Consider the following 25,832-nt stretch of genomic DNA (forward strand, 5'->3'; position numbering starts at 1 on the left):
TGTGCCCGCCAAATATGTGTCATCTACTGATTTATAGATGCAGTGTGATGTTACATTAAGAAAAAAGGTAAATAGCATCAGATGAGGGCTTTATTGCAACAAACAAGTTTTCATTAATTAAAATTGCATATAAGGTGTATTTGCTATCTGTTATGTTACTAGAATAATCTGAAGATTCGGACACATCAAAGTTATCACTATCAGTCTACGCTGTCAATATTGAAACCATGAGGTCATAATTATTAAAAAAATAGATTGATTTATCTCTGAAGCCTTTAATTAGTTTGTGCTTTTCTTTTTGAAATTTTTGCAGCTTCTAAATTTTATTGAAGGTGTAACCCAAAACTGTATTTTATCTCTCCTCATTTCCTATCATCCAGACAGTCACAATTTCAATCATGTTAATTTCATGATTTACATCAATTAATTATAATAATTAGCTTAACTAGATTTTAATTCGTCATGAGGACGAATTAGGTGGTCTGTCATGATTTTTCATTCAGTGTCGGCTGATGTTGTATGAAATGATTTTTTTTTAGCTATGATTGATAATCTTGATCATAGACATTATAGGAATAAATTTTTACCATTGCTAAATGTGATTATTAATGTGGTGATGACAACCGTCGTGATTACAATGATAATGCAATACGGTAAATACGACATGAAGTTTGGAGCACGTAAAATTCCTTAAAAACTCAAAAATTTGATACGATTTACCAAAATTGGCTTTCCAAAATTGCGCTATGAAAGGAGCCTTCTATTTCAGAGCAGCTAATTTTTAATCTACAGTTTCATGTTTTGTATGCAAAATCTTTTTAAAAATTCTTTATTCTGTCAACAATTTTTCTTTTAAGCTTTCAAAGAAGAATTTTCACATTGTTCAAAACTTCTGGTAAATTTGAATTATTTTTAATGAGAAATTTCACAATGCTACAATTTAACATCATTCACTTCAAAACTCATTAGTGATGTATCTGATGAAAGAATTAAGTAGATTTTTTTTTTGGGGGGGGGAAATGTTTGCAAAATCTCTGAAATTCCTAAACATTTCACATTATTTTTTCCGTCAAGCATTTTCAATATCCATTTATTAATTGTGTATGACTTTAGCATTAACTTGAAAATTCTTACTTGATGACTTTACAAAAAAAAAGTCAGGTGAAAGATTCAAATACAGGCAATTTTCCCGCAAAATTTCAGAAAATGTGTATTTAAGTAAATTGCATAATTTTTAATTTCACAGAAGGTAACTGAAAATTTGTTATATGTTATATTTAGTGAAAAGCGAATAAAAAAAATCAGAAAATTTCCACAAAATGTCCGGAATGAAATTTTTCAACACAATAGCGTTTCAATATTGTAGCGTTTACTAAGAAAATACATAAACGATGTTTTACAATGTTAAAATTACCTCTTAAAAAGTTCCGGAAAAACTACAAAAAATATCCTACGTGAAAAACCGCAAAACCAGTTGGCTTGAAATTTATAGGAAGACCGTAAAATTGATTAATAAAATATTGTCTTTAAAAAATTCTCAAAAAATAGGCCCAGAAAAAATTTGGAAAAACTTGAACAGGTCACAACACATTGATGCTGTGGTCAAAAGTGAAAATTATTCACACGTTATTTGTAGATAATTTTTTCGACTACATCATATCAAAATTTGAGAGAAAACTGACCACTAATAACGAAGATAAGGTCAAATATGCATAAATACGTTGACGTATGTTGCGAAAATGTGCAATTTTTATTTTTTTACGTAATTTTGTGATATTTATGCAATTTCCAGATGAGATATTGACTATATCGACTAGTGAGGAAAAATTGGGGGTCAACGGACTCCCTGAAGAGAAACAGTGAATTTTATATTGGCATATTTTTGCCCACTTATGACTTATTTTGCGAGTTTGCACGCGCGTGCAATGCACATTTGAATGGACGCGCATTCCGGTATTATTGGTCGTAAGAGGCTTAATGAGGTATCAAATTAATCAGAAGATCATGGACGATGGACAGACACAAAATAAATGACGACTCGAAGAGGCATAGCGATGGTAGGAGCAAGAACGCGCACGCATACCTGTGCGCGCGCAAATTCTTGACATGCTCAAAATGGCCTGAAACGTACCCAAACTTGACCACGGTTGATTTGGAAAATTTTTAAAATTTGACGCGCGCGTACGTGCGCGTCGTGACCTTTGCATGACCTCTGTTGACATGTCCTGATGACTTGTCACCTGAACTTGATATGATGCAAATATGGATGATTTTTGATGATTAGTTGCGATGATATGATCAATCATTTAATTTTACAAAATGGCGCCTAGATGACGTCATCATGATTTGATAACCTTGAAAAGTTTCGTTTCGCATGTCCATAATGATTGCCATACATGACATGAAAATCAAGAAAATTGACACGCCCGATATTGAGATAAAGTGGTTACTAGCTTTGGCAATAAAAATAAAGAAAATTCTGACGAATATAATAGGTGATCTGTCATATTCATGACAGACCACCTAATAAAGAAAAAAAAAAAAAAAAAAGAGAGTCAAGCGAGGTTTGAACCACAGACCCTAGCGTTACCAGGCAGGTGCGTTATCCAGTCGACCACGATCTTCCGGACAGACATGGAGTGCAAAACAGGAAACATATTGTCAATGTAAATTGTTGCAAGTACAAAAATGTCATGATGACAAACCTAGTACAAATTCCAGTTTTGAGAATAGTACAAGCTTTAAAATGAAACAATGGACATATTGTCTAAAGGGTACATTCTAAGGTAAAACATATAGAAAATTTGGCGAGAAAAGACCAATATTTACGTAATTAGAATACATTTACATGAGTGTGGTGACATCATGAAACAGAAAACACTAATTTTTAGTTCCGACGCCATGTTGATGACGTCACGATGTTTTTAAGGGTCAAATGTGGCATAAAATCATATCTCCAATTCATACTCTATTCGAATAGGAAAAAAAAATTGGGGGTCAACGGACTCCCTGAAGAGAAACAGTGAATTTTATATTGGCATATTTTTGCCCACTTATGACTTATTTTGCGAGTTTGCACGCGCGTGCAATGCAAATTTGAATGGACGCGCATTCCGGTATTATTGGTCGTAAGAGGCTTAATGAGGTATCAAATTAATCAGAAGATCATGGACGATGGACAGACGCAAAATAAATGACGACTCAAAGAGGCATAGCGATGGTAGGAGCAAGAACGCGCACGCATACCTGTGCGCGCGCAAATTCTTGACATGCTCAAAATGGCCTGAAACGTACCCAAACTTGACCACGGTTGATTTGGAAAATTTTTAAAATTTGACGCGCGCGTACGTGCGCGTCGTGACCTTTGCATGACCTCTTTTGACATGTCCTGATGACTTGTCACCTGAACTTGATATGATGCAAATATGGATGATTTTTGATGATTAGTTGCGATGATATGATCAATCATTTAATTTTACAAAATGGCGCCTAGATGACGTCATCATGATTTGATAACCTTGAAAAGTTTCGTTTCGCATGTCCATAATGATTGCCATACATGACATGAAAATCAAGAAAATTGACACGCCCGATATTGAGATAAAGTGGTTACTAGCTTTGGCAATAAAAATAAAGAAAATTCTGACGAATATAATAGGTGATCTGTCATATTCATGACAGACCACCTAATAAAGAAAAAAAAAAAAAAAAAGAGAGTCAAGCGAGGTTTGAACCACCGACCCTAGCGTTACCAGGCAGGTGCGTTATCCAGTCGACCACGATCTTCCGGACAGACATGGAGTGCAAAACAGGAAACATATTGTCAATGTAAATTGTTGCAAGTACAAAAATGTCATGATGACAAACCTAGTACAAATTCCAGTTTTGAGAATAGTACAAGCTTTAAAATGAAACAATGGACATATTGTCTAAAGGGTACATTCTAAGGTAAAACATATAGAAAATTTGGCGAGAAAAGACCAATATTTACGTAATTAGAATACATTTACATGAGTGTGGTGACATCATGAAACAGAAAACACTAATTTTTAGTTCCGACGCCATGTTGATGACGTCACGATGTTTTTAAGGGTCAAATGTGGCATAAAATCATATCTCCAATTCATACTCTATTCGAATAGGAAAAAAAAATTGGGGGTCAACGGACTCCCTGAAGAGAAACAGTGAATTTTATATTGGCATATTTTTGCCCACTTATGACTTATTTTGCGAGTTTGCACGCGCGTGCAATACAAATTTGAATGGACGCGCATTCCGGTATTATTGGTCGTAAGAGGCTTAATGAGGTATCAAATTAATCAGAAGATCATGGACGATGGACAGACGCAAAATAAATGACGACTCAAAGAGGCATAGCGATGGTAGGAGCAAGAACGCGCACGCATACCTGTGCGCGCGCAAATTCTTGACATGCTCAAAATGGCCTGAAACGTACCCAAACTTGACCACGGTTGATTTGGAAAATTTTTAAAATTTGACGCGCGCGTACGTGCGCGTCGTGACCTTTGCATGACCTCTGTTGACATGTCCTGATGACTTGTCACCTGAACTTGATATGATGCAAATATGGATGATTTTTGATGATTAGTTGCGATGATATGATCAATCATTTAATTTTACAAAATGGCGCCTAGATGACGTCATCATGATTTGATAACCTTGAAAAGTTTCGTTTCGCATGTCCATAATGATTGCCATACATGACATGAAAATCAAGAAAATTGACACGCCCGATATTGAGATAAAGTGGTTACTAGCTTTGGCAATAAAAATAAAGAAAATTCTGACGAATATAATAGGTGATCTGTCATATTCATGACAGACCACCTAATAAAGAAAAAAAAAAAAAAAAAGAGAGTCAAGCGAGGTTTGAACCACCGACCTTAGCGTTACCAGGCAGGTGCGTTATCCAGTCGACTACGATCTTCCGGACAGACATGGAGTGCAAAACAGGAAACATATTGTCAATGTAAATTGTTGCAAGTACAAAAATGTCATGATGACAAACCTAGTACAAATTCCAGTTTTGAGAATAGTACAAGCTTTAAAATGAAACAATGGACATATTGTCTAAAGGGTACATTCTAAGGTAAAACATATAGAAAATTTGGCGAGAAAAGACCAATATTTACGTAATTAGAATACATTTACATGAGTGTGGTGACATCATGAAACAGAAAACACTAATTTTTAGTTCCGACGCCATGTTGATGACGTCACGATGTTTTTAAGGGTCAAATGTGGCATAAAATCATATCTCCAATTCATACTCTATTCGAATAGGAAAAAAAAATTGGGGGTCAACGGACTCCCTGAAGAGAAACAGTGAATTTTATATTGGCATATTTTTGCCCACTTATGACTTATTTTGCGAGTTTGCACGCGCGTGCAATGCAAATTTGAATGGACGCGCATTCCGGTATTATTGGTCGTAAGAGGCTTAATAAGGTATCAAATTAATCAGAAGATCATGGACGATGGACAGACACAAAATAAATGACGACTCGAAGAGGCATAGCGATGGTAGGAGCAAGAACGCGCACGCATACCTGTGCGCGCGCAAATTCTTGACATGCTCAAAATGGCCTGAAACGTACCCAAACTTGACCACGGTTGATTTGGAAAATTTTTAAAATTTGACGCGCGCGTACGTGCGCGTCGTGACCTTTGCATGACCTCTGTTGACATGTCCTGATGACTTGTCACCTGAACTTGATATGATGCAAATATGGATGATTTTTGATGATTAGTTGCGATGATATGATCAATCATTTAATTTTACAAAATGGCGCCTAGATGACGTCATCATGATTTGATAACCTTGAAAAGTTTCGTTTCGCATGTCCATAATGATTGCCATACATGACATGAAAATCAAGAAAATTGACACGCCCGATATTGAGATAAAGTGGTTACTAGCTTTGGCAATAAAAATAAAGAAAATTCTGACGAATATAATAGGTGATCTGTCATATTCATGACAGACCACCTAAAAAAAAAAAAAAAAAAAAAAAAAGAGAGTCAAGCGAGGTTTGAACCACCGACCCTAGCGTTACCAGGCAGGTGCGTTATCCAGTCGACCACGATCTTCCGGACAGACATGGAGTGCAAAACAGGAAACATATTGTCAATGTAAATTGTTGCAAGTACAAAAATGTCATGATGACAAACCTAGTACAAATTCCAGTTTTGAGAATAGTACAAGCTTTAAAATGAAACAATGGACATATTGTCTAAAGGGTACATTCTAAGGTAAAACATATAGAAAATTTGGCGAGAAAAGACCAATATTTACGTAATTAGAATACATTTACATGAGTGTGGTGACATCATGAAACAGAAAACACTAATTTTTAGTTCCGACGCCATGTTGATGACGTCACGATGTTTTTAAGGGTCAAATGTGGCATAAAATCATATCTCCAATTCATACTCTATTCGAATAGGAAAAAAAAATTGGGGGTCAACGGACTCCCTGAAGAGAAACAGTGAATTTTATATTGGCATATTTTTGCCCACTTATGACTTATTTTGCGAGTTTGCACGCGCGTGCAATACAAATTTGAATGGACGCGCATTCCGGTATTATTGGTCGTAAGAGGCTTAATGAGGTATCAAATTAATCAGAAGATCATGGACGATGGACAGACACAAAATAAATGACGACTCGAAGAGGCATAGCGATGGTAGGAGCAAGAACGCGCACGCATACCTGTGCGCGCGCAAATTCTTGACATGCTCAAAATGGCCTGAAACGTACCCAAACTTGACCACGGTTGATTTGGAAAATTTTTAAAATTTGACGCGCGCGTACGTGCGCGTCGTGACCTTTGCATGACCTCTGTTGACATGTCCTGATGACTTGTCACCTGAACTTGATATGATGCAAATATGGATGATTTTTGATGATTAGTTGCGATGATATGATCAATCATTTAATTTTACAAAATGGCGCCTAGATGACGTCATCATGATTTGATAACCTTGAAAAGTTTCGTTTCGCATGTCCATAATGATTGCCATACATGACATGAAAATCAAGAAAATTGACACGCCCGATATTGAGATAAAGTGGTTACTAGCTTTGGCAATAAAAATAAAGAAAATTCTGACGAATATAATAGGTGATCTGTCATATTCATGACAGACCACCTAATAAAGAAAAAAAAAAAAAAAAAAGAGAGTCAAGCGAGGTTTGAACCACCGACCCTAGCGTTACCAGGCAGGTGCGTTATCCAGTCGACCACGATCTTCCGGACAGACATGGAGTGCAAAACAGGAAACATATTGTCAATGTAAATTGTTGCAAGTACAAAAATGTCATGATGACAAACCTAGTACAAATTCCAGTTTTGAGAATAGTACAAGCTTTAAAATGAAACAATGGACATATTGTCTAAAGGGTACATTCTAAGGTAAAACATATAGAAAATTTGGCGAGAAAAGACCAATATTTACGTAATTAGAATACATTTACATGAGTGTGGTGACATCATGAAACAGAAAACACTAATTTTTAGTTCCGACGCCATGTTGATGACGTCACGATGTTTTTAAGGGTCAAATGTGGCATAAAATCATATCTCCAATTCATACTCTATTCGAATAGGAAAAAAAAATTGGGGGTCAACGGACTCCCTGAAGAGAAACAGTGAATTTTATATTGGCATATTTTTGCCCACTTATGACTTATTTTGCGAGTTTGCACGCGCGTGCAATACAAATTTGAATGGACGCGCATTCCGGTATTATTGGTCGTAAGAGGCTTAATGAGGTATCAAATTAATCAGAAGATCATGGACGATGGACAGACACAAAATAAATGACGACTCAAAGAGGCATAGCGATGGTAGGAGCAAGAACGCGCACGCATACCTGTGCGCGCGCAAATTCTTGACATGCTCAAAATGGCCTGAAACGTACCCAAACTTGACCACGGTTGATTTGGAAAATTTTTAAAATTTGACGCGCGCGTACGTGCGCGTCGTGACCTTTGCATGACCTCTTTTGACATGTCCTGATGACTTGTCACCTGAACTTGATATGATGCAAATATGGATGATTTTTGATGATTAGTTGCGATGATATGATCAATCATTTAATTTTACAAAATGGCGCCTAGATGACGTCATCATGATTTGATAACCTTGAAAAGTTTCGTTTCGCATGTCCATAATGATTGCCATACATGACATGAAAATCAAGAAAATTGACACGCCCGATATTGAGATAAAGTGGTTACTAGCTTTGGCAATAAAAATAAAGAAAATTCTGACGAATATAATAGGTGATCTGTCATATTCATGACAGACCACCTAAAAAAAGAGAGTCAAGCGAGGTTTGAACCACAGACCCTAGCGTTACCAGGCAGGTGCGTTATCCAGTCGACCACGATCTTCCGGACAGACATGGAGTGCAAAACAGGAAACATATTGTCAATGTAAATTGTTGCAAGTAGAAAAATGTCATGATGACAAACCTAGTACAAATTCCAGTTTTGAGAATAGTACAAGCTTTAAAATGAAACAATGGACATATTGTCTAAAGGGTACATTCTAAGGTAAAACATATAGAAAATTTGGCGAGAAAAGACCAATATTTACGTAATTAGAATACATTTACATGAGTGTGGTGACATCATGAAACAGAAAACACTAATTTTTAGTTCCGACGCCATGTTGATGACGTCACGATGTTTTTAAGGGTCAAATGTGGCATAAAATCATATCTCCAATTCATACTCTATTCGAATAGGAAAAAAAAATTGGGGGTCAACGGACTCCCTGAAGAGCTACAGTGAATTTTATATTGGCATATTTTTGCCCACTTATGACTTATTTTGCGAGTTTGCACGCGCGTGCAATGCAAATTTGAATGGACGCGCATTCCGGTATTATTGGTCGTAAGAGGCTTAATGAGGTATCAAATTAATCAGAAGATCATGGACGATGGACAGACGCAAAATAAATGACGACTCAAAGAGGCATAGCGATGGTAGGAGCAAGAACGCGCACGCATACCTGTGCGCGCGCAAATTCTTGACATGCTCAAAATGGCCTGAAACGTACCCAAACTTGACCACGGTTGATTTGGAAAATTTTTAAAATTTGACGCGCGCGTACGTGCGCGTCGTGACCTTTGCATGACCTCTTTTGACATGTCCTGATGACTTGTCACCTGAACTTGATATGATGCAAATATGGATGATTTTTGATGATTAGTTGCGATGATATGATCAATCATTTAATTTTACAAAATGGCGCCTAGATGACGTCATCATGATTTGATAACCTTGAAAAGTTTCGTTTCGCATGTCCATAATGATTGCCATACATGACATGAAAATCAAGAAAATTGACACGCCCGATATTGAGATAAAGTGGTTACTAGCTTTGGCAATAAAAATAAAGAAAATTCTGACGAATATAATAGGTGATCTGTCATATTCATGACAGACCACCTAATAAAGAAAAAAAAAAAAAAAAAAGAGAGTCAAGCGAGGTTTGAACCACCGACCCTAGCGTTACCAGGCAGGTGCGTTATCCAGTCGACCACGATCTTCCGGACAGACATGGAGTGCAAAACAGGAAACATATTGTCAATGTAAATTGTTGCAAGTACAAAAATGTCATGATGACAAACCTAGTACAAATTCCAGTTTTGAGAATAGTACAAGCTTTAAAATGAAACAATGGACATATTGTCTAAAGGGTACATTCTAAGGTAAAACATATAGAAAATTTGGCGAGAAAAGACCAATATTTACGTAATTAGAATACATTTACATGAGTGTGGTGACATCATGAAACAGAAAACACTAATTTTTAGTTCCGACGCCATGTTGATGACGTCACGATGTTTTTAAGGGTCAAATGTGGCATAAAATCATATCTCCAATTCATACTCTATTCGAATAGGAAAAAAAAATTGGGGGTCAACGGACTCCCTGAAGAGAAACAGTGAATTTTATATTGGCATATTTTTGCCCACTTATGACTTATTTTGCGAGTTTGCACGCGCGTGCAATACAAATTTGAATGGACGCGCATTCCGGTATTATTGGTCGTAAGAGGCTTAATGAGGTATCAAATTAATCAGAAGATCATGGACGATGGACAGACACAAAATAAATGACGACTCAAAGAGGCATAGCGATGGTAGGAGCAAGAACGCGCACGCATACCTGTGCGCGCGCAAATTCTTGACATGCTCAAAATGGCCTGAAACGTACCCAAACTTGACCACGGTTGATTTGGAAAATTTTTAAAATTTGACGCGCGCGTACGTGCGCGTCGTGACCTTTGCATGACCTCTTTTGACATGTCCTGATGACTTGTCACCTGAACTTGATATGATGCAAATATGGATGATTTTTGATGATTAGTTGCGATGATATGATCAATCATTTAATTTTACAAAATGGCGCCTAGATGACGTCATCATGATTTGATAACCTTGAAAAGTTTCGTTTCGCATGTCCATAATGATTGCCATACATGACATGAAAATCAAGAAAATTGACACGCCCGATATTGAGATAAAGTGGTTACTAGCTTTGGCAATAAAAATAAAGAAAATTCTGACGAATATAATAGGTGATCTGTCATATTCATGACAGACCACCTAATTAGGTATCCTTTAAACTTAAAAGTTCAAATTTGACCCACTTATGATTGAAGAATAAGCCAGTGAGCCCAAAAACTATTACATTTTTAGGTTACTGTGATGTTACACATTTAGTTTCTTCATGAAATGAAAATTTATGCTCCCCTCGTCATGCTCCCCTCGTCTACCACCATGCAAAAATGGCCAATTGATGTTACATAATTGCTAATTACTGGTAAATGAAGTAATTTCAAGTTTTTCTTTTTCTTTCAAGTAATTGGTATAAAGATTCCCTTTAATATGATACCAAATATACCCATGTAGCACATGTATTTCAAGTTTTATACCATTAATTATTTCTGTGCTTGTCGTGCCAATGTAACGATACCACCTATTTGCGGGCCCAACTTAAAACGCATGGCCAAAAAACAAAAGGAGTAGCAAGTGAATGACAGTGCATATCACTGAATTGTGCTTATAACTGTTTTGTCAAAATGAAACTTTTTTAAAATGTCATAACTTTCTTTCCAATTTTTATGAAATTTTACAATGTAAGTGTTACGCTTCTTTGATTTTTCTCTTTTTCTTCAAATCAATTTCTTCTGGGTCAAAATTAACATTTAACTATACATGTAGTTTTCTGATTCATTACAATTGCCATGCTTAATACTACAATGTACATGAATACTCTTAATTCGAATTTTTCTCCTCATGAAATGGCATGCAGATAGAATCTACCAGATCAGAGCCAGACCTTTGAATCTTGGAACTTTGACACTCTGATCCTAAAAAAATTTATAAGACTATTGTCACACCCATATTCATACAAGTTTGAAGCTGGCACATCAAATGGTTATTTGTAACTTTTTGAAACTTAACAGAATTTCTCATATTAAAAAAATAAATTGGCCTGCTTACATAGAGAGCAAAATTGCCTCTCTGATCATAAAATGAATGGTTTATTGCCATTTCGTCCACTGCCATTTTGTCCACTACCCACATGGTCTAATATTTCGTCTACCATCAGTTGGTCCACTATCCACATGGTCCAATTACCATTTCGTCCAATCACCATTTCGTCTAATAGCCATTTCGTCTAATAGCCATTTCGTCTATTATCATTTGGTCTAATAGCCATTTGGTCTAATGGTATTTTTTTTGCCAATTGGTCCAATAGCCACTTTGTCCACTATCATTACGTCTATTCCCATTTGGTCTAATAGCCAAATGGTCTAAAGGCAAATGGTCTAATAACCACTTGGTCTACTTTCATTTCGTCCATGTTCCATTTGGTCTAACTGCATTTGGTCTACTATCACTTGGTCTAAACTCATTTCGGCTAACAATCATTTGGTCTAATTGCCATTTGGTCTAATAGCCAATATGTCCAATTGCCATTTTGGCTAATCACCATTTCGTCTAATATTCATTTCGTCTAATACGCATACTGGTCTACTATGCTGCACTAGCGCCCTCTACGACCCGAGTCGACTCTATTCGCGATTGTGGGCATAATTAATTACCAATTCTCTTCAACTTCTTGATTTATTTTATCACTTATGTTGACTAGTGTTGTTCGTCATTGATTACTTTGCATTAAGGAAGTGTTTTCCACCCAAAGGGGGAAGCAATGTGTGTCTTATCAAAGTTATACATACACGATACGGGCGAGGAAAAACGGAATGGTATACTGGCGATGGCGAAAGGGGGCGCCAAAAAGGGGAAGGAAAGAGAGGAAAAGAAAAGGGAGAGAAAAAAAAGAGGGAAAGAAGAAGAGAAAGAGAAAAAATGGGGAAGAAAGAGAGAAGGAAAAAAAAGAAGAGGGAAGAGGGAGAAAGAAAAGGAAAAAAGGAAAGGGAAACATCTCATGCTTCGCGCTCGCATTAATAATTTATTGAGATATGTATCCTGTACATAATAACAAAAGAAAAATGATTAAAATCTCCCATTTTTGAGATCTGAAAATAGGGAAACAGCTTCAGCTCTTGCTGCGCGCTCACATTTTTATTTATGATACATCCATCTCTTCTTGAATTCCTTCAAACAATCCTTAATCTGTTACTTCTTTATGTCAATTAACCAACATTTTCGGCAATAATTGCAGTAATTGTTCATTTTAAGATAATTATGTATCCTGTATTACAGGGAGTGTTCAAAGTGTCCTGAAATATCAAATTTTTTTTAACTCGCCGTGCACATGTTTGTATATTCATTTCTAAACTGGATATATAGTGACGTGGATTGTCAATGTCTAATTCCTTCCTTCAGCTTTTTCTCGTCTCATTCCCCGTTTTCTTTTCCCTCCTTCCCTTTTTCTCTTTTTTTCTCCCCCACCCTTTTCTCTTTTTTGGGGCCGTCAACAAGGAGGGGCGGACGCTTTGCCCTCCTCGAAATGCCTATGTATCCACTTTATGAATGCTTACAAACAGTCCTTAAAATTTTTCATGTCAGAATATCACAAATTTCGACCCGCGCTCGCATTGTTTATTTAGATGTGTATTATGTACAAATTTACAAAAAGTGATTAAAGTGCCCCGTTTTGAGGTCTGAATATAGGAAAATTTCAGCTCGCACTGTGATGTTGCATTTACAAAAGTAAAATATGTATCTTCAAGAATTCCTAAACGCAGTCCTTAAAACGCCCCTGTTTCATGTCAGTATATGGAAAATTCTCAGCTCGCGCTGCGCGCTTGCAATCCTCGCATTAGTTATTAATCTAGAGAAATGTTCAGGATTTCAAACAGTGTCAAGACTTAAGATTTCATGTGTAAAATAATAGTGGGCCTACATGAAATAAAATGTTTATAAAAAAAAAAGATCAGCTCGCGCAAGCAAAAAAAAAAACACGGAAAAAACCCTCTTCGATCCGCAGACAGGGGAATATATAAATGAACATTTTTCGAGCAACAGCCCCCCCCCCCTGCCCCCATTAGCAAAAGCTAGATCCGCAAAAGGGATGTGTTATAATTATACCCGGCAGGCCTATATACTCGCGACCAAAAATCTACTCTAGTGATTTCAATACCCCCCCCTTTCTGTTAACTCCTGGATCCGCGCCTACGTAGTAATAATTATTTTAATTATGTATATTATTTATATTATGATTATCCTTATTATTATCATTTTTGTTAATATTAGTAATATGATCATCATAATTATTATTATTAGTAGTATTATTGTGAATTTTATTATTATTATTATTATTTATTAGTATCATTATGATGATTATCATTCTTATTATTATATCCATTAATTGCTACAGCATGAGTATATCACAAACATTATACTCATCATTATTGTCAATACTACTAGGCCTACATTTATTTTAGGCGCAGGCGGGCTTCTAGCGACGGGAAACGAACAAAAAGGGAGAGGATAGTACAGGGAAAGAAGAAAGGACAGATCGGGAAGAGCTCTTTTTTGGGGGGATGGGGGGGGGGTATATTGATCAATAATATTTCTTTAAAAGGCTATATTGTCTTTCATATGTTTATCGTATTTTGATATCGGAATACAATATTCTCCTTTCCTTTTTTAAATAAAAATTGAGTGACAAATTAAATTAAAAGGACCCTTTTCCATTTTCCCCATCTTAGTTCCCCCTTTTATATGTGTGTGTGTGCGTTTTAGGGGGGGGGGGTGGGGGTGCCTGAATTGCTGTACCCACTGAATCGACCATTGCGATAGTAGTTATCATCATAGTTTTTAGAGTTTTTTTCAAACTAATATCATCAATAATTTCAAGGTATTAAAGTCAATTCGCTCCCCTCCTCGGATAACGCAAATTATTTGTATTAGACGAAATGGCTATTGGACCGAATGGCTATTAGACTAAATGGCTATTGGACGATTTGGGAATTGGACGAAATGGTTAGTAGACGATTTGGTTGGTAGACGAACTGATTATTGGACCTAATGGTTGATGGACGAAATGACTATTAGACGAAATGGCAATTGGACGAGTTGATAAGTAGACGATGTGGATATTGGACCAACTGAAATTAGCCGACATGGCTATTGGACCAAATGAACGGTGGACGAACTGGTTAATGGACGATTTGGCATTAGACCAAATGGATTTAGACGAAATGGTTGGTAGACGAAATGGTTGTAGACGAATTGGCTATAGACTAACTGGCTATTAGACTAAATGGCTATTAGACGAAATGGTGATTGGACGAAATGGGTGGTAGACGAAATGTTGATGGATGAAATGGCATTAGAAGAAATGAATGTAGACCATGTGGTGAGTGGACGGGATGGCAGTAGACGAATTGGCAATTTACCAAATGAATTACACCTAGCCTATAAATGGGATTTGATTGAATGGAACTGAATTTTCTTTTAAATCAGAAAGGAGTGAAATAAGGTATTCTTTGTTAAACAATGGACAAAGAGCAGTTCACTCAACTGTATAACTGAAACTTGAATTGACCCTCAATTTTGAAGGGCAAGGTCTTTTGAACTGTTTACAGCCACAGGGCATATTTCTACACAATATTGCTTAAACTCCACAATACATGTCGAGAGAATTAAACAGGGCATGAATCAAAATTTTGTTTATAGTTGGTTTTAAAAAATAGGATCAGCTATACAGACTGACCGAAAATATTATAGGTAGGTTTTCTTTAACACCAGAAATGAAAAGGTTATTGATGCGATTATCATTCATTTTCCCCTTTATGAATTCATTTCGTATTGAACTGCCATTATGGCAGGGTCCTTTTAGAAGGGCACGTAAATGAACAATGTATTCCTCCAAAGATTGTAAGTCAGAATATAATAGAATGATATGATAAACGTCATCAGTTTACAATATGACCTACATGTTACAAAAAGGGTCAAATACATGTATGTAGAATTGAACGTGCACAGCTCTCCTTTTATACATGCAAGTGAGGTCATTGATTATTTCTCTCTCTCTCTCAACTGAATGTTTATTAATGAAGAGTAGACAAAGCCCTACATGTAGTAAAATTAAATTCATTTAACTAAAATTTTACAGTAGATATCATAAAAAATTGACATCATATTTTCTTGTGTCCTTGATTCTAAATAGTAAAACTGAATCATAAACTTACCCTGATGTGTAATGATGAAGAGATGCTCATCATGCACAGGCATACCCGTAGGGTTTGCACCGCTTTGAAGACCAACACAATCAAGAAGCTTGTCTAGCTGAAGATAGCTACCATATGTGAGCTTCTTATCATCGCCTTTCTCTGTATCACCATGCGGCACCCTGTTATACAATTGAAGAGATCCATTTAAATTCTAATTCAACATACCTTTATTAAGTTTCAATACATACTACATACAGCAAAGAAACATAGTGATGTGTACTTTAAGAAATGTATAAACCATCCCTTATTAATAAAGGTGATTTTAAAGCCTGTGTAAAGCTTCAGAAATGAGGATAATCTATTAGTGTTAAAGCAATGACAAAATTTTTTCTAACATCTGATTCTTTATGAAAATATGAACTGAATTATTAGTGTATCTATTGCCATCTTTTGCCTTGGTAAGTTTTTTTTTCATGTTTCTTCAGAAATGATACTTTTTTTTTATAAATCTCACAAATTCACTGGTTGAATATCAGAAAACTACAAAAAATATTGCATCCTGAAATTTTAAGCCCATTCCAAGCTTTTAGAAAGAGGTTTTTATTATATCAAAAATGAAATATGTGGAGATATTTCATTTTGATCAGGCACCTAATCAAAATTATTTTTTAAGCACATTTTCAATTTCATATCCTTCACAACATGGCTGTTTTAGGGCATACACATTCATATATGATTAAAAATAGCAACATTCGCCTTTGTTGGGATTTAAAAAAAAAAGAAAAAGTCTACTAAATAACGAGCTTTAGTCTGAGGAGAACAGGCCTTAAATTTCATGGGAACATAAAAAAGGACAAAATAAATCTCCAAGACCATTGAGGGGGGCATCAAAGCTAAGCAACAGGGCAATCAAGGTCAAAGCTTTAACCCTTCCAATCTAATCTTGTCTAATTTCATATTAAAGCCCTGTGAGTAACTGTAACTAGTCAGGTCATGATAATTCATGTTGAATTATAAATGAATAGGTAGTAAAGACTAAGATAAGCTTAGTTAAAATTAGGGGACAAACTAAAATGAAAATGATTCAGGGAACAATCTTCAAGGTGTCAGGATTGTGGGAAAGGAGGTAAAGGTTTCTAAAAGTATGAGCCATGCATTATTGCAAGGGCAATACCCAAGGTGTCTTGGATATCAATCAAAATAACAAGAAGTTAAAAAGAAAGTAAATTTTATTTCAAAATATCTTAATTCCCCCCGCCCCACAACAGAATTCAAATGAGGTAGGGAGGCAAAGTAGGAAAAAATCTCATTTATTCTTTAAATTCAGCATCTTAAAAAGTACTAGAAGAGTATCTTAACATGAGATTTTTTTCCGGGGGGAGCATTTGAAGATTTCTATCCTTACCGGTCACCACCGCCTCCAAATGGGCAAGACATTCTGCTTTAGAATATACAGACTCGGTTTTACGTGATGAGAGGACCTGGTGGAATCCAAACGTCACTGGATGATGTGAAATACTGGGCACTGGCAGCAAGATTTGATCTACAGATGTTCAAGTGTTGACTTTAAGTCTGATAAGGATGCCTCTATAATCAACTTCAGTGATTTTTACTGCTATTATGCATACAATGATATGCTGGTAGTGATTTATATTATGCTGTAGAGAGAGAGAGAGAGAGAAATGTACATGGAATATTTAAGTCTTTTCCAAACCAAGTGGAATGCCTCTGGCAGTTTCACCTGCATCATGTGATTCAATACAACACCTGTGCTGACTTTCAAACAACTGTTGAATGAATTATTCTCACACAAAAAACCCCCAAACAAATGATATTAAAATTCTATCTTTATTGAACTTATATGACATTTCACCTTGGTCATGTGACCTGAAACTCTCATAGGATGTTTAGTGATATTTGATTACCAACTTACCAAGTTTCATGGAGATCCATTAACTTTCAAAGTAATGGTGGCAATTCAACAAATACCCCCAACATGTAAAGTTCATTGAACCTAAATGACCTTTGACCTGGTCATGTGACCTGAAACTCAGGCAGGGTGTTCAGTAGACTGAAAAATCGGCTGTTTCAAAGGAGTTTTTTAAAAACATTTTCTGATTTTTTTTTGGTCCTCCTTGATAGACGGAAGTCTTCCATAGGAGTCGTATAGTCTGCTGTGCAAACCCTTCACTCGAGTTAACCCTAAAAGGACTGGGGGGATGATGGCCTCCCCTCGACGCTTCGCGCGATATTTCCATGCAAAAAGACTGCACCGCAAAATTTTATGACTTTTTTCTCGCGCAAGTCTCGCGCAAGTTTTGAGACCAAATTCACAACATAAGGGTATAGCATTGTGACGCCAAATGACTTTTTACGAGACAATGTCATGCCAAAAATGGCTCAATTTTAGTCTATGAGAGATGAAATTCATAAGAGTGATTATTTTTCGTTCTAATTGGTCTGCTTAACTAAATATGGTTTAATTTAGTTGTTAAATGGTCTGTAATAATTTCCATTGAAAAAAACCCAGAAAAACAAAAGATTATGAAAAAAATAAATACATAACAAATTCTAAGAACAAGGAAATACATTTATATTAGAAAAAAATGGCTTTCACAATTATTCTTTGTTGAAACATTTAAATTAGATTACAAAGATGACATCTGCAAAAAAAAAAAAAAAATTCGAAGTGAAATAGGGTGTTAAATATATTTGCATATTTTATTCATAATAAATAAAAAATAATTTTTTTATACTAGGTTTTTGTTTACAAGGAATAATATTGCTTTACAAATCTGAATTCAGAAGGGGGAGGGCCAGTCCTCAATACATCTTAAATAGCCCAGTCAGTTATTTCACAAAACAGTTATGCACATCCTGCTCGGCATGCAAATGAGGGGGGCTAGGGGCTTCAGCCCACCCGCCTTTTTTTCCAAAACCGTGTACAAAAACGTAAAAATAACCATAGGATTGTGATTTTTTGCATGGTCAGCCCCCCTCCCCCACTTTGAAAACCAATCGGCGGCCCTGAAAGGAACATGTACCATTGCAAGAAATGCATCGCTTGAGTTACGCGCTTGCGATTACTGCGGCTGCATAGAGTATAAGTGCAAGTGACGCGTATAGCGGTATCCTCAGCAGGGCCAAGTAGTATTGGATATACATGTTGTAACCACACGCATGACACGTGTGTGGCTGCATGCATGTGGCTGTATACACTGCATGCATGCATGCTTTGTATTTCACTGACCCGAGAGAGGTATTAAAAGGGACTGGGAACCTCGAAGCTATAAAAGGAATGCAAAAAAGTTATAAATTGTAAAAAAACTTTAAATAATGCGACCAAAATACCACAAACAACCCCCCTCAAGACAATCTGCGAACAATTTAGCCATGTTTAGAAAAATTCCAGCACGATTAAGTGGAAAACCACAAAGAAAAGCACTTTCAGACAAATGAAAGGACACACAAGATTAGCCAAATTATAGTAAGGATATGGTTCAGTCAAGTTGGTCATTAAATTGTCAAATCTGTAAAAATTGAAATGTTGTATGATTCAAACAATAAAAAAAGTAGAGAGTGAGGGAAATCATCATCTGTCTCATTTGCATGTCACTGAGTCTGAGTTGTGCATTATTATCACCGTTTTGTGTAGAATAGGCGAAACAAATAAAATGTCATAACTTTCTTTTATACATCCAATAATTTTGATTAAATTTTCAGCACTATGCTAATTTGATTTTCCTCTATTTGTTCAAATCCACATTTTTCAGGGGTGGACTTTTAGGTGCACAGACATGGGGCTCCCCTTTCATACTACGAAGTTACTCAGTCAGAGGTCTAACTTAGACCCACTCTCGTGTATTGCAAGGTTAGCAGTATACTAACCTCGCACCATGAACCGCGTTCGGCAGTGGATTTAGTCGCGCATGCTGCGACCCCATTTCTTCTGCATGGTGTCCACAACACATTACTTCTATGGCTTGATTTTTATGTGCGCGGCGGCATGAACCCTGGCTTGAGTGCAGCGTTCTCGCCAGGATTTTTCTTACGCGTGTCGCAAACCCGCCGATTCGGTGGTGGCCGATTTTACACGTGATGTTTTGATTTTCACATGTGCTTTGATGATTTGATCCCGGTAAAGTCAAGTTTCATTGCCAATCCGCGAAGTTCACTGTAATATTGTTCTAATCGGCGGCGCACACCAATACCTAACTTAGAGTTGATATCGGCAAAATGTTGAAATGTTAAGTTGCTGTTTATCTAAAAATGTATGGGTCTTTTTGTCTGGAAATGTTTTAAAGTGTTTTGAGCTGTATTGACTTAAAATATATTTGAAATACCTTTCGTTATGGACTCCCGTTCTCCGAGAAGAAATATAAATCACGCATCTATCAGGACATGTTTTAACATTGTTTTGAGGTGCTTGAGTTGAAATATATTTGATATGCCTTTCGTTACGAAATCCCGTTCTCCAAGAGTAAATATAAATCACGCATTTTTCTGACAACCGCGGGAAAGAAAAATAAAAGAAAATAGAAGTCACAAAAGCTCAGATTAATGAACGATCTATGAGGTATGTTTTAAAATTGTTTTGAGGTCCTAACGAGTTTAAATATATTTTATATACCTTTCGCTATGAACTCTCTAAGAATAAAAATCACACATTTATTCTGACAACAGCGGAATTGAAAATAAAAGAACAGAAGTCACAAACATCTAAGTTTAATGAACGATCTATCGGGACATGTTTTAACATTGTTTTGAGGTGTTAATGAATTAAAATATATTTGATATACATGTATCTTTCAGTACGGACTCCCGTTCTCCGAGAGGAAATATAAATCACGCATCTATCAGAACATGTTTTAACATTGTTTTGAGGTGTTTGAGATGCCTTTCGTTATATATGGACTCCCGTTCTCCAAAAATAAATATAAATCACGCATTTTTCTGACAACCGCGGGAAAGAAAATAAGACAAATTAGAAGTCACAAACATCTCAGATTAATGAACGATCGATTAGGTATGTTGTAAAATTGTTTTGAGGTCCTAACGAGTTTAAATATATTTTATATACCTTTCGCTTTGAACTCTCTCAGAAATAAAATTCACACATTTATTCTGACAACAGCGGAAATGAAAATAAAAGAACAGAAGTCACAAACATCTAAGATTGATGAACGATCTATCTCAGGACATGTTTTAAGATTGTTTTGAGGTGTTGATGAATCAAAATATATTTTTGTTATATCTTTCAGTACGGACTCCCGTTCCCCGAAAGGAAATATAATTCACGCATCTATCAGGACATGTTTTAACATTTTTTTGAGGTGTTTGAGTTGAAATATATTTGATATGCCTTTTGTTATGTACTCCCGTTTTCCAAAAATAACTGTAAATCACGCATTTTTCTGACAACCGCGGGAAGGAAAATAAAACAAAATAGAAGTCACAAAAATCTCAGATTAATGAACGATCGATAAGGTATGTTTTTTAAAATTGTTTTGATGTCCTTACGAGTTACATGTAAGATATATGTTATATACCTTTCGTTTTGAACTCTCTAAGAAATAAAAATCACACATTTATTCTGACAACAGCGGAATTGAAAATAAAAGAACAGAAGTCACAAACATCTAAGTTTAATGAACGATCTATCGGGACATGTTTTAACATTGTTTTGAGGTGTTAATGAATTAAAATATATTTGATATACATGTATCTTTCAGTACGGACTCCCGTTCTCCGAGAGGAAATATAAATCACGCATCTATCAGAACATGTTTTAACATTGTTTTGAGGTGTTTGAGATGCCTTTCGTTATATATGGACTCCCGTTCTCCAAAAATAAATATAAATCACGCATTTTTCTGACAACCGCGGGAAAGAAAATAAGACAAATTAGAAGTCACAAACATCTCAGATTAATGAACGATCGATTAGGTATGTTTTAAAATTGTTTTGATGTCCTTACGAGTTACATGTAAGATATATGTTATATACCTTTCGTTTTGAACTCTCTAAGAAATAAAAATCACACATTTATTCTGACAACAGCGGAATTGAAAATAAAAGAACAGAAGTCACAAACATCTAAGTTTAATGAACGATCTATCGGGACATGTTTTAACATTGTTTTGAGGTGTTAATGAATTAAAATATATTTGATATACATGTATCTTTCAGTACGGACTCCCGTTCTCCGAGAGGAAATATAAATCACGCATCTATCAGAACATGTTTTAACATTGTTTTGAGGTGTTTGAGATGCCTTTCGTTATATATGGACTCCCGTTCTCCAAAAATAAATATAAATCACGCATTTTTCTGACAACCGCGGGAAAGAAAATAAGACAAATTAGAAGTCACAAACATCTCAGATTAATGAACGATCGATTAGGTATGTTGTAAAATTGTTTTGAGGTCCTAACGAGTTTAAATATATTTTATATACCTTTCGCTTTGAACTCTCTCAGAAATAAAATTCACACATTTATTCTGACAACAGCGGAAATGAAAATAAAAGAACAGAAGTCACAAACATCTAAGATTAATGAACGATCTATCTCAGGACATGTTTTAACATTGTTTTGAGGTGTTGATGAATCAAAATATATTTATTATATCTTTCAGTACGGACTCCCGTTCCCCGAAAGGAAATATAAATCACGCATCTATCAGGACATGTTTCAACATTTTTTTGAGGTGTTTGAGTTGAAATATATTTGATATGCCTTTTGTTATGTACTCCCGTTTTCCAAAAATAAATGTAAATCACGCATTTTTCTGACAACCGCGGGAAGGAAAATAAAACAAAATAGAAGTCACAAAAATCTCAGATTAATGAACGATCGATAAGGTATGTTTTTTAAAATTGTTTTGAGGTCCTAACGAGTTTAAATATATTTTATATACCTTTCGCTTTGAACTCTCTCAGAAATAAAATTCACACATTTATTCTGACAACAGCGGAAATGAAAATAAAAGAACAGAAGTCACAAACATCTAAGATTAATGAACGATCTATCTCAGGACATGTTTTAACATTGTTTTAAGGTGTTAATGATTTAAAATATATTTGATATACATTTCGTTACAGACTCCCGTTCTCCGAGAAGAAATATAAAGCACGCAATTTTCTGACAACAGCGGAAACAAAAATAAAAGAACAAAAGTCACAAACATTTTAGATTAATGAACGATCTATCAGGACATGTTTTAACATTGTTTTGATGTGTTGATGAATTAAAATATATTTAATATACCTTTCGGTACGGACTCCCGTTCTCCAAAAATAAATATAAATCACGCATTTTTCTGACAACCGCGGGAAAGAAAATAAAACGAAATAGAAGTCACAAAAATGTCAGATTAATGAACGATCCATTAGGAATGTTTTAAAAATTTTTGAGGTCCTAACGAGTTAAAATATATTTTATATACCTTTAGGCTTTTGCTATGAACTCTTTAAGAAATAAAAAAATGAAGCTACAGCCAAAGCAAGTGATACCTCCTTCGTCATATAAGGTACATTGCGTAATACCTTGGGTGAAGCAGCTGGGCGAGATCTGTCATCAGGACACTCGACAACAAATTTAGATAATCTGCCAAGATTTGCTGAACCATTAAATCAGGTAAACATGAGATGAAAATCGTTTCTCTTGGGTATCATTTGGGCAGCCACTGAGGTCATTTTAAAACATGAGCCATGAGAGCGATTGCTTTGGGTGGTGACGGACATTTCAGTGATTTTTTTTCAGTCAGCTACTATACAAATAAAAAAAATTATACAAATTCTAATAACTTTTAAAGTCTTTGATGGATTTTCGTAAAACTTTCATCAATGCTTATCATTATGTTTAAGTTCTGCTATGTTTACAATAAACTTTTTGTCAGGGTGAACTCCCGCTTTAATGTTTGGTCACTTGAAAATGACACCTACGTATCACGAACGTGTGTTTTCAGTAAGTTAATTTTCAGTTGGGAAATATTGGAAATATACAAAATCACTTATTCATTTTTACCATGCTTTATTTTTTTCAGGTTGAGACTTCAAAAATGTGTTGACCATTTTCATCATTTTGCAATTCAAATTCCCTTTAGAGAGATGTTGCAAAGTCTTAGGCATATTTCTGATCTGTACGATGCAGGATCTAGGGGCGGGGGAGTTGGCATGACATATCGATTAAAAATACCTAAACATCGATCTCACGCCACCCCCCCCCTAGAACATCAATCAATAGAACTGTACACACATGTGAAAAACAATACAAGAAATTATAGTCTGTTTTAGATGAAAGAATGAAAAACAAATGGTGAATCCAGCAATTAGCTGTCATACAAATAACATTAACATCTCGCTCCCGGGATCTCGCTTTTTTCCTTTCACAAAATCATCCACATGTATATCGCAAACCGTTTTAACATTCATTCACATTTTCTAATATCAAGAATTAATTTCTTGATGTCAAGTATTAATTTCTTGATATTAAGAATTCATTTCTGATTTCGAGGGTCAATGTTTTGCAAGAAATCATTCTGATTTTCAATCAGAAATTCTTGATATCAAGAAATTAATTCTTGATATCAAGATCTTCATTTTCATTTCTGATTTTGTGCATGCATCAATATATTGCAAGAAATCATTCTGATTTTTATTCACAAATGAATTATTGATATCAAGAAATTAATTCTTGATATCAAGGTCTTCATTTTCATTTCTGATTTCGTGCATCAATATATTGCAAGAAATAATTCTGATTTTTATTCAGAAATTAATTCTTGATATCAAGAAATGAATTCTTGATAACAAGAAAATCATTCTGATATTTATTCAGGAATCAATTCTTGATATCAAGAATTCATTTTCATTTCTGATTTCGAGCGTCAATGTATTGCAAAAAATCAATCTGATTTTTTTAAAGAAATGAATTCTTGATATCCAGAAATTATTTTTTTATATCAAGAAATGAATTCTTGATATCACAAGAAATGAATCTTTGATATCAAGAATTCATTTCTGAATTCAATCGTCAATTTATTGCAAAAAAATCATTCTGATTATTAATCAGGAATGAATTCTTGATATCAAGTTAGAAATTAATTCTTGATATAAAAATAAAAGTTTTTTGGTATCAAGAATTAATTTCTTGATATCAAGAAATCGTTTAATGATATCAAGAAATGAGTTCTTGATATCAAGAAATGAATTCAAGAAATTAATTCTTGATATCAATAAATCTAATAATTTTTGATATCAGAAAATGTTAAAATAGCTTGCCATACGCACGTCGCTCACCGGCCAAGCCTATTATATTAGAGTTCATACATCCAAGAATTTCAACAATTATTTCGTTGTTACATGACAGCAGAAATTGAGAATGAACATTAAGAATATACTTAGCAAGTAATTACCAGGAAAATTATATGGAACAATTCATTTTAAAATCAAAATTACTTGAAAGTTATCAGAATACGGTATCATGTAAGAATGAAAAGTTACGTCGCATCGCGGACAATTCAGTTCCAAACATTGCGTGCAGGTCCGGCTCTGGCTCAGCTAGCTACCCGCGCCAGTGGGCTGGCAAAGCTAGCGTGGCTGGGTGGCTGGCTAGCCGGCTGGAAGTGGAAATGCGGCAGTGTCTATGCATGGATATTATCCGGTCAAGTGATAAGATCGTAGTTTGTCTGTTGCCGAAATGATTCTGAAACATTCTATATTTTTGAGGATTGATGATGAATAATGCAACAATTATTTTCGATGATTTTCCCTCACCGTTTTTATAATTTTTTTTTTGCCCGTGTCGCTCACTTTTTGCGCGTGACGCACCAGGAGCTTGTGGAATTTGCGTGTGTCGCATGCGACGCGTGTGTTCTACACTGGCGAGAACGTTGCTTGAGTGACTTAGACCAAGATCTAACGTAAGGCCTACATCACTACCCTCTAAAAAAGTAAAATGATTAGATCTAAATTGAAAAATATTCTTAAAGACTCTCATTTTTTACTTTAGTTAGACTTACTAGACTTAAATCCCATTTCTGCCTCATCATGCTCATTGCTCTAGACAGCTGAGCTAGCTAGCAGCCGTCTGTTTCGAGGAGTCTTTTAACATTTTAAAAAAAAAATTCTCCTTGTACACA

General features: G+C 35.4%; 1 protein-coding gene across 1 annotated transcript in view; it reads right to left on the reverse strand.

Moving 5' to 3' along the window:
- LOC121417201 (tryptophan 2,3-dioxygenase-like) overlaps window positions 1-25,832 on the reverse strand; it is a 51,936-nt gene that overhangs the window by 24,396 nt on the left and 1,708 nt on the right. The window contains exons 2-3 of the mRNA XM_041610858.1: window positions 17,095-17,347; window positions 15,708-15,868 (exon numbers count right to left, since the gene is read on the reverse strand). Of these exons, the coding sequence (XP_041466792.1) occupies window positions 15,708-15,868; window positions 17,095-17,126 (193 nt within the window). The 5' untranslated portion in view covers window positions 17,127-17,347. The remainder of the gene's footprint in view (window positions 1-15,707; window positions 15,869-17,094; window positions 17,348-25,832) is intronic.

This window comes from Lytechinus variegatus, chromosome 1 (assembly GCF_018143015.1).
Source record: "Lytechinus variegatus isolate NC3 chromosome 1, Lvar_3.0, whole genome shotgun sequence".
Lineage (NCBI taxonomy): Eukaryota > Metazoa > Echinodermata > Echinoidea > Temnopleuroida > Toxopneustidae > Lytechinus > Lytechinus variegatus.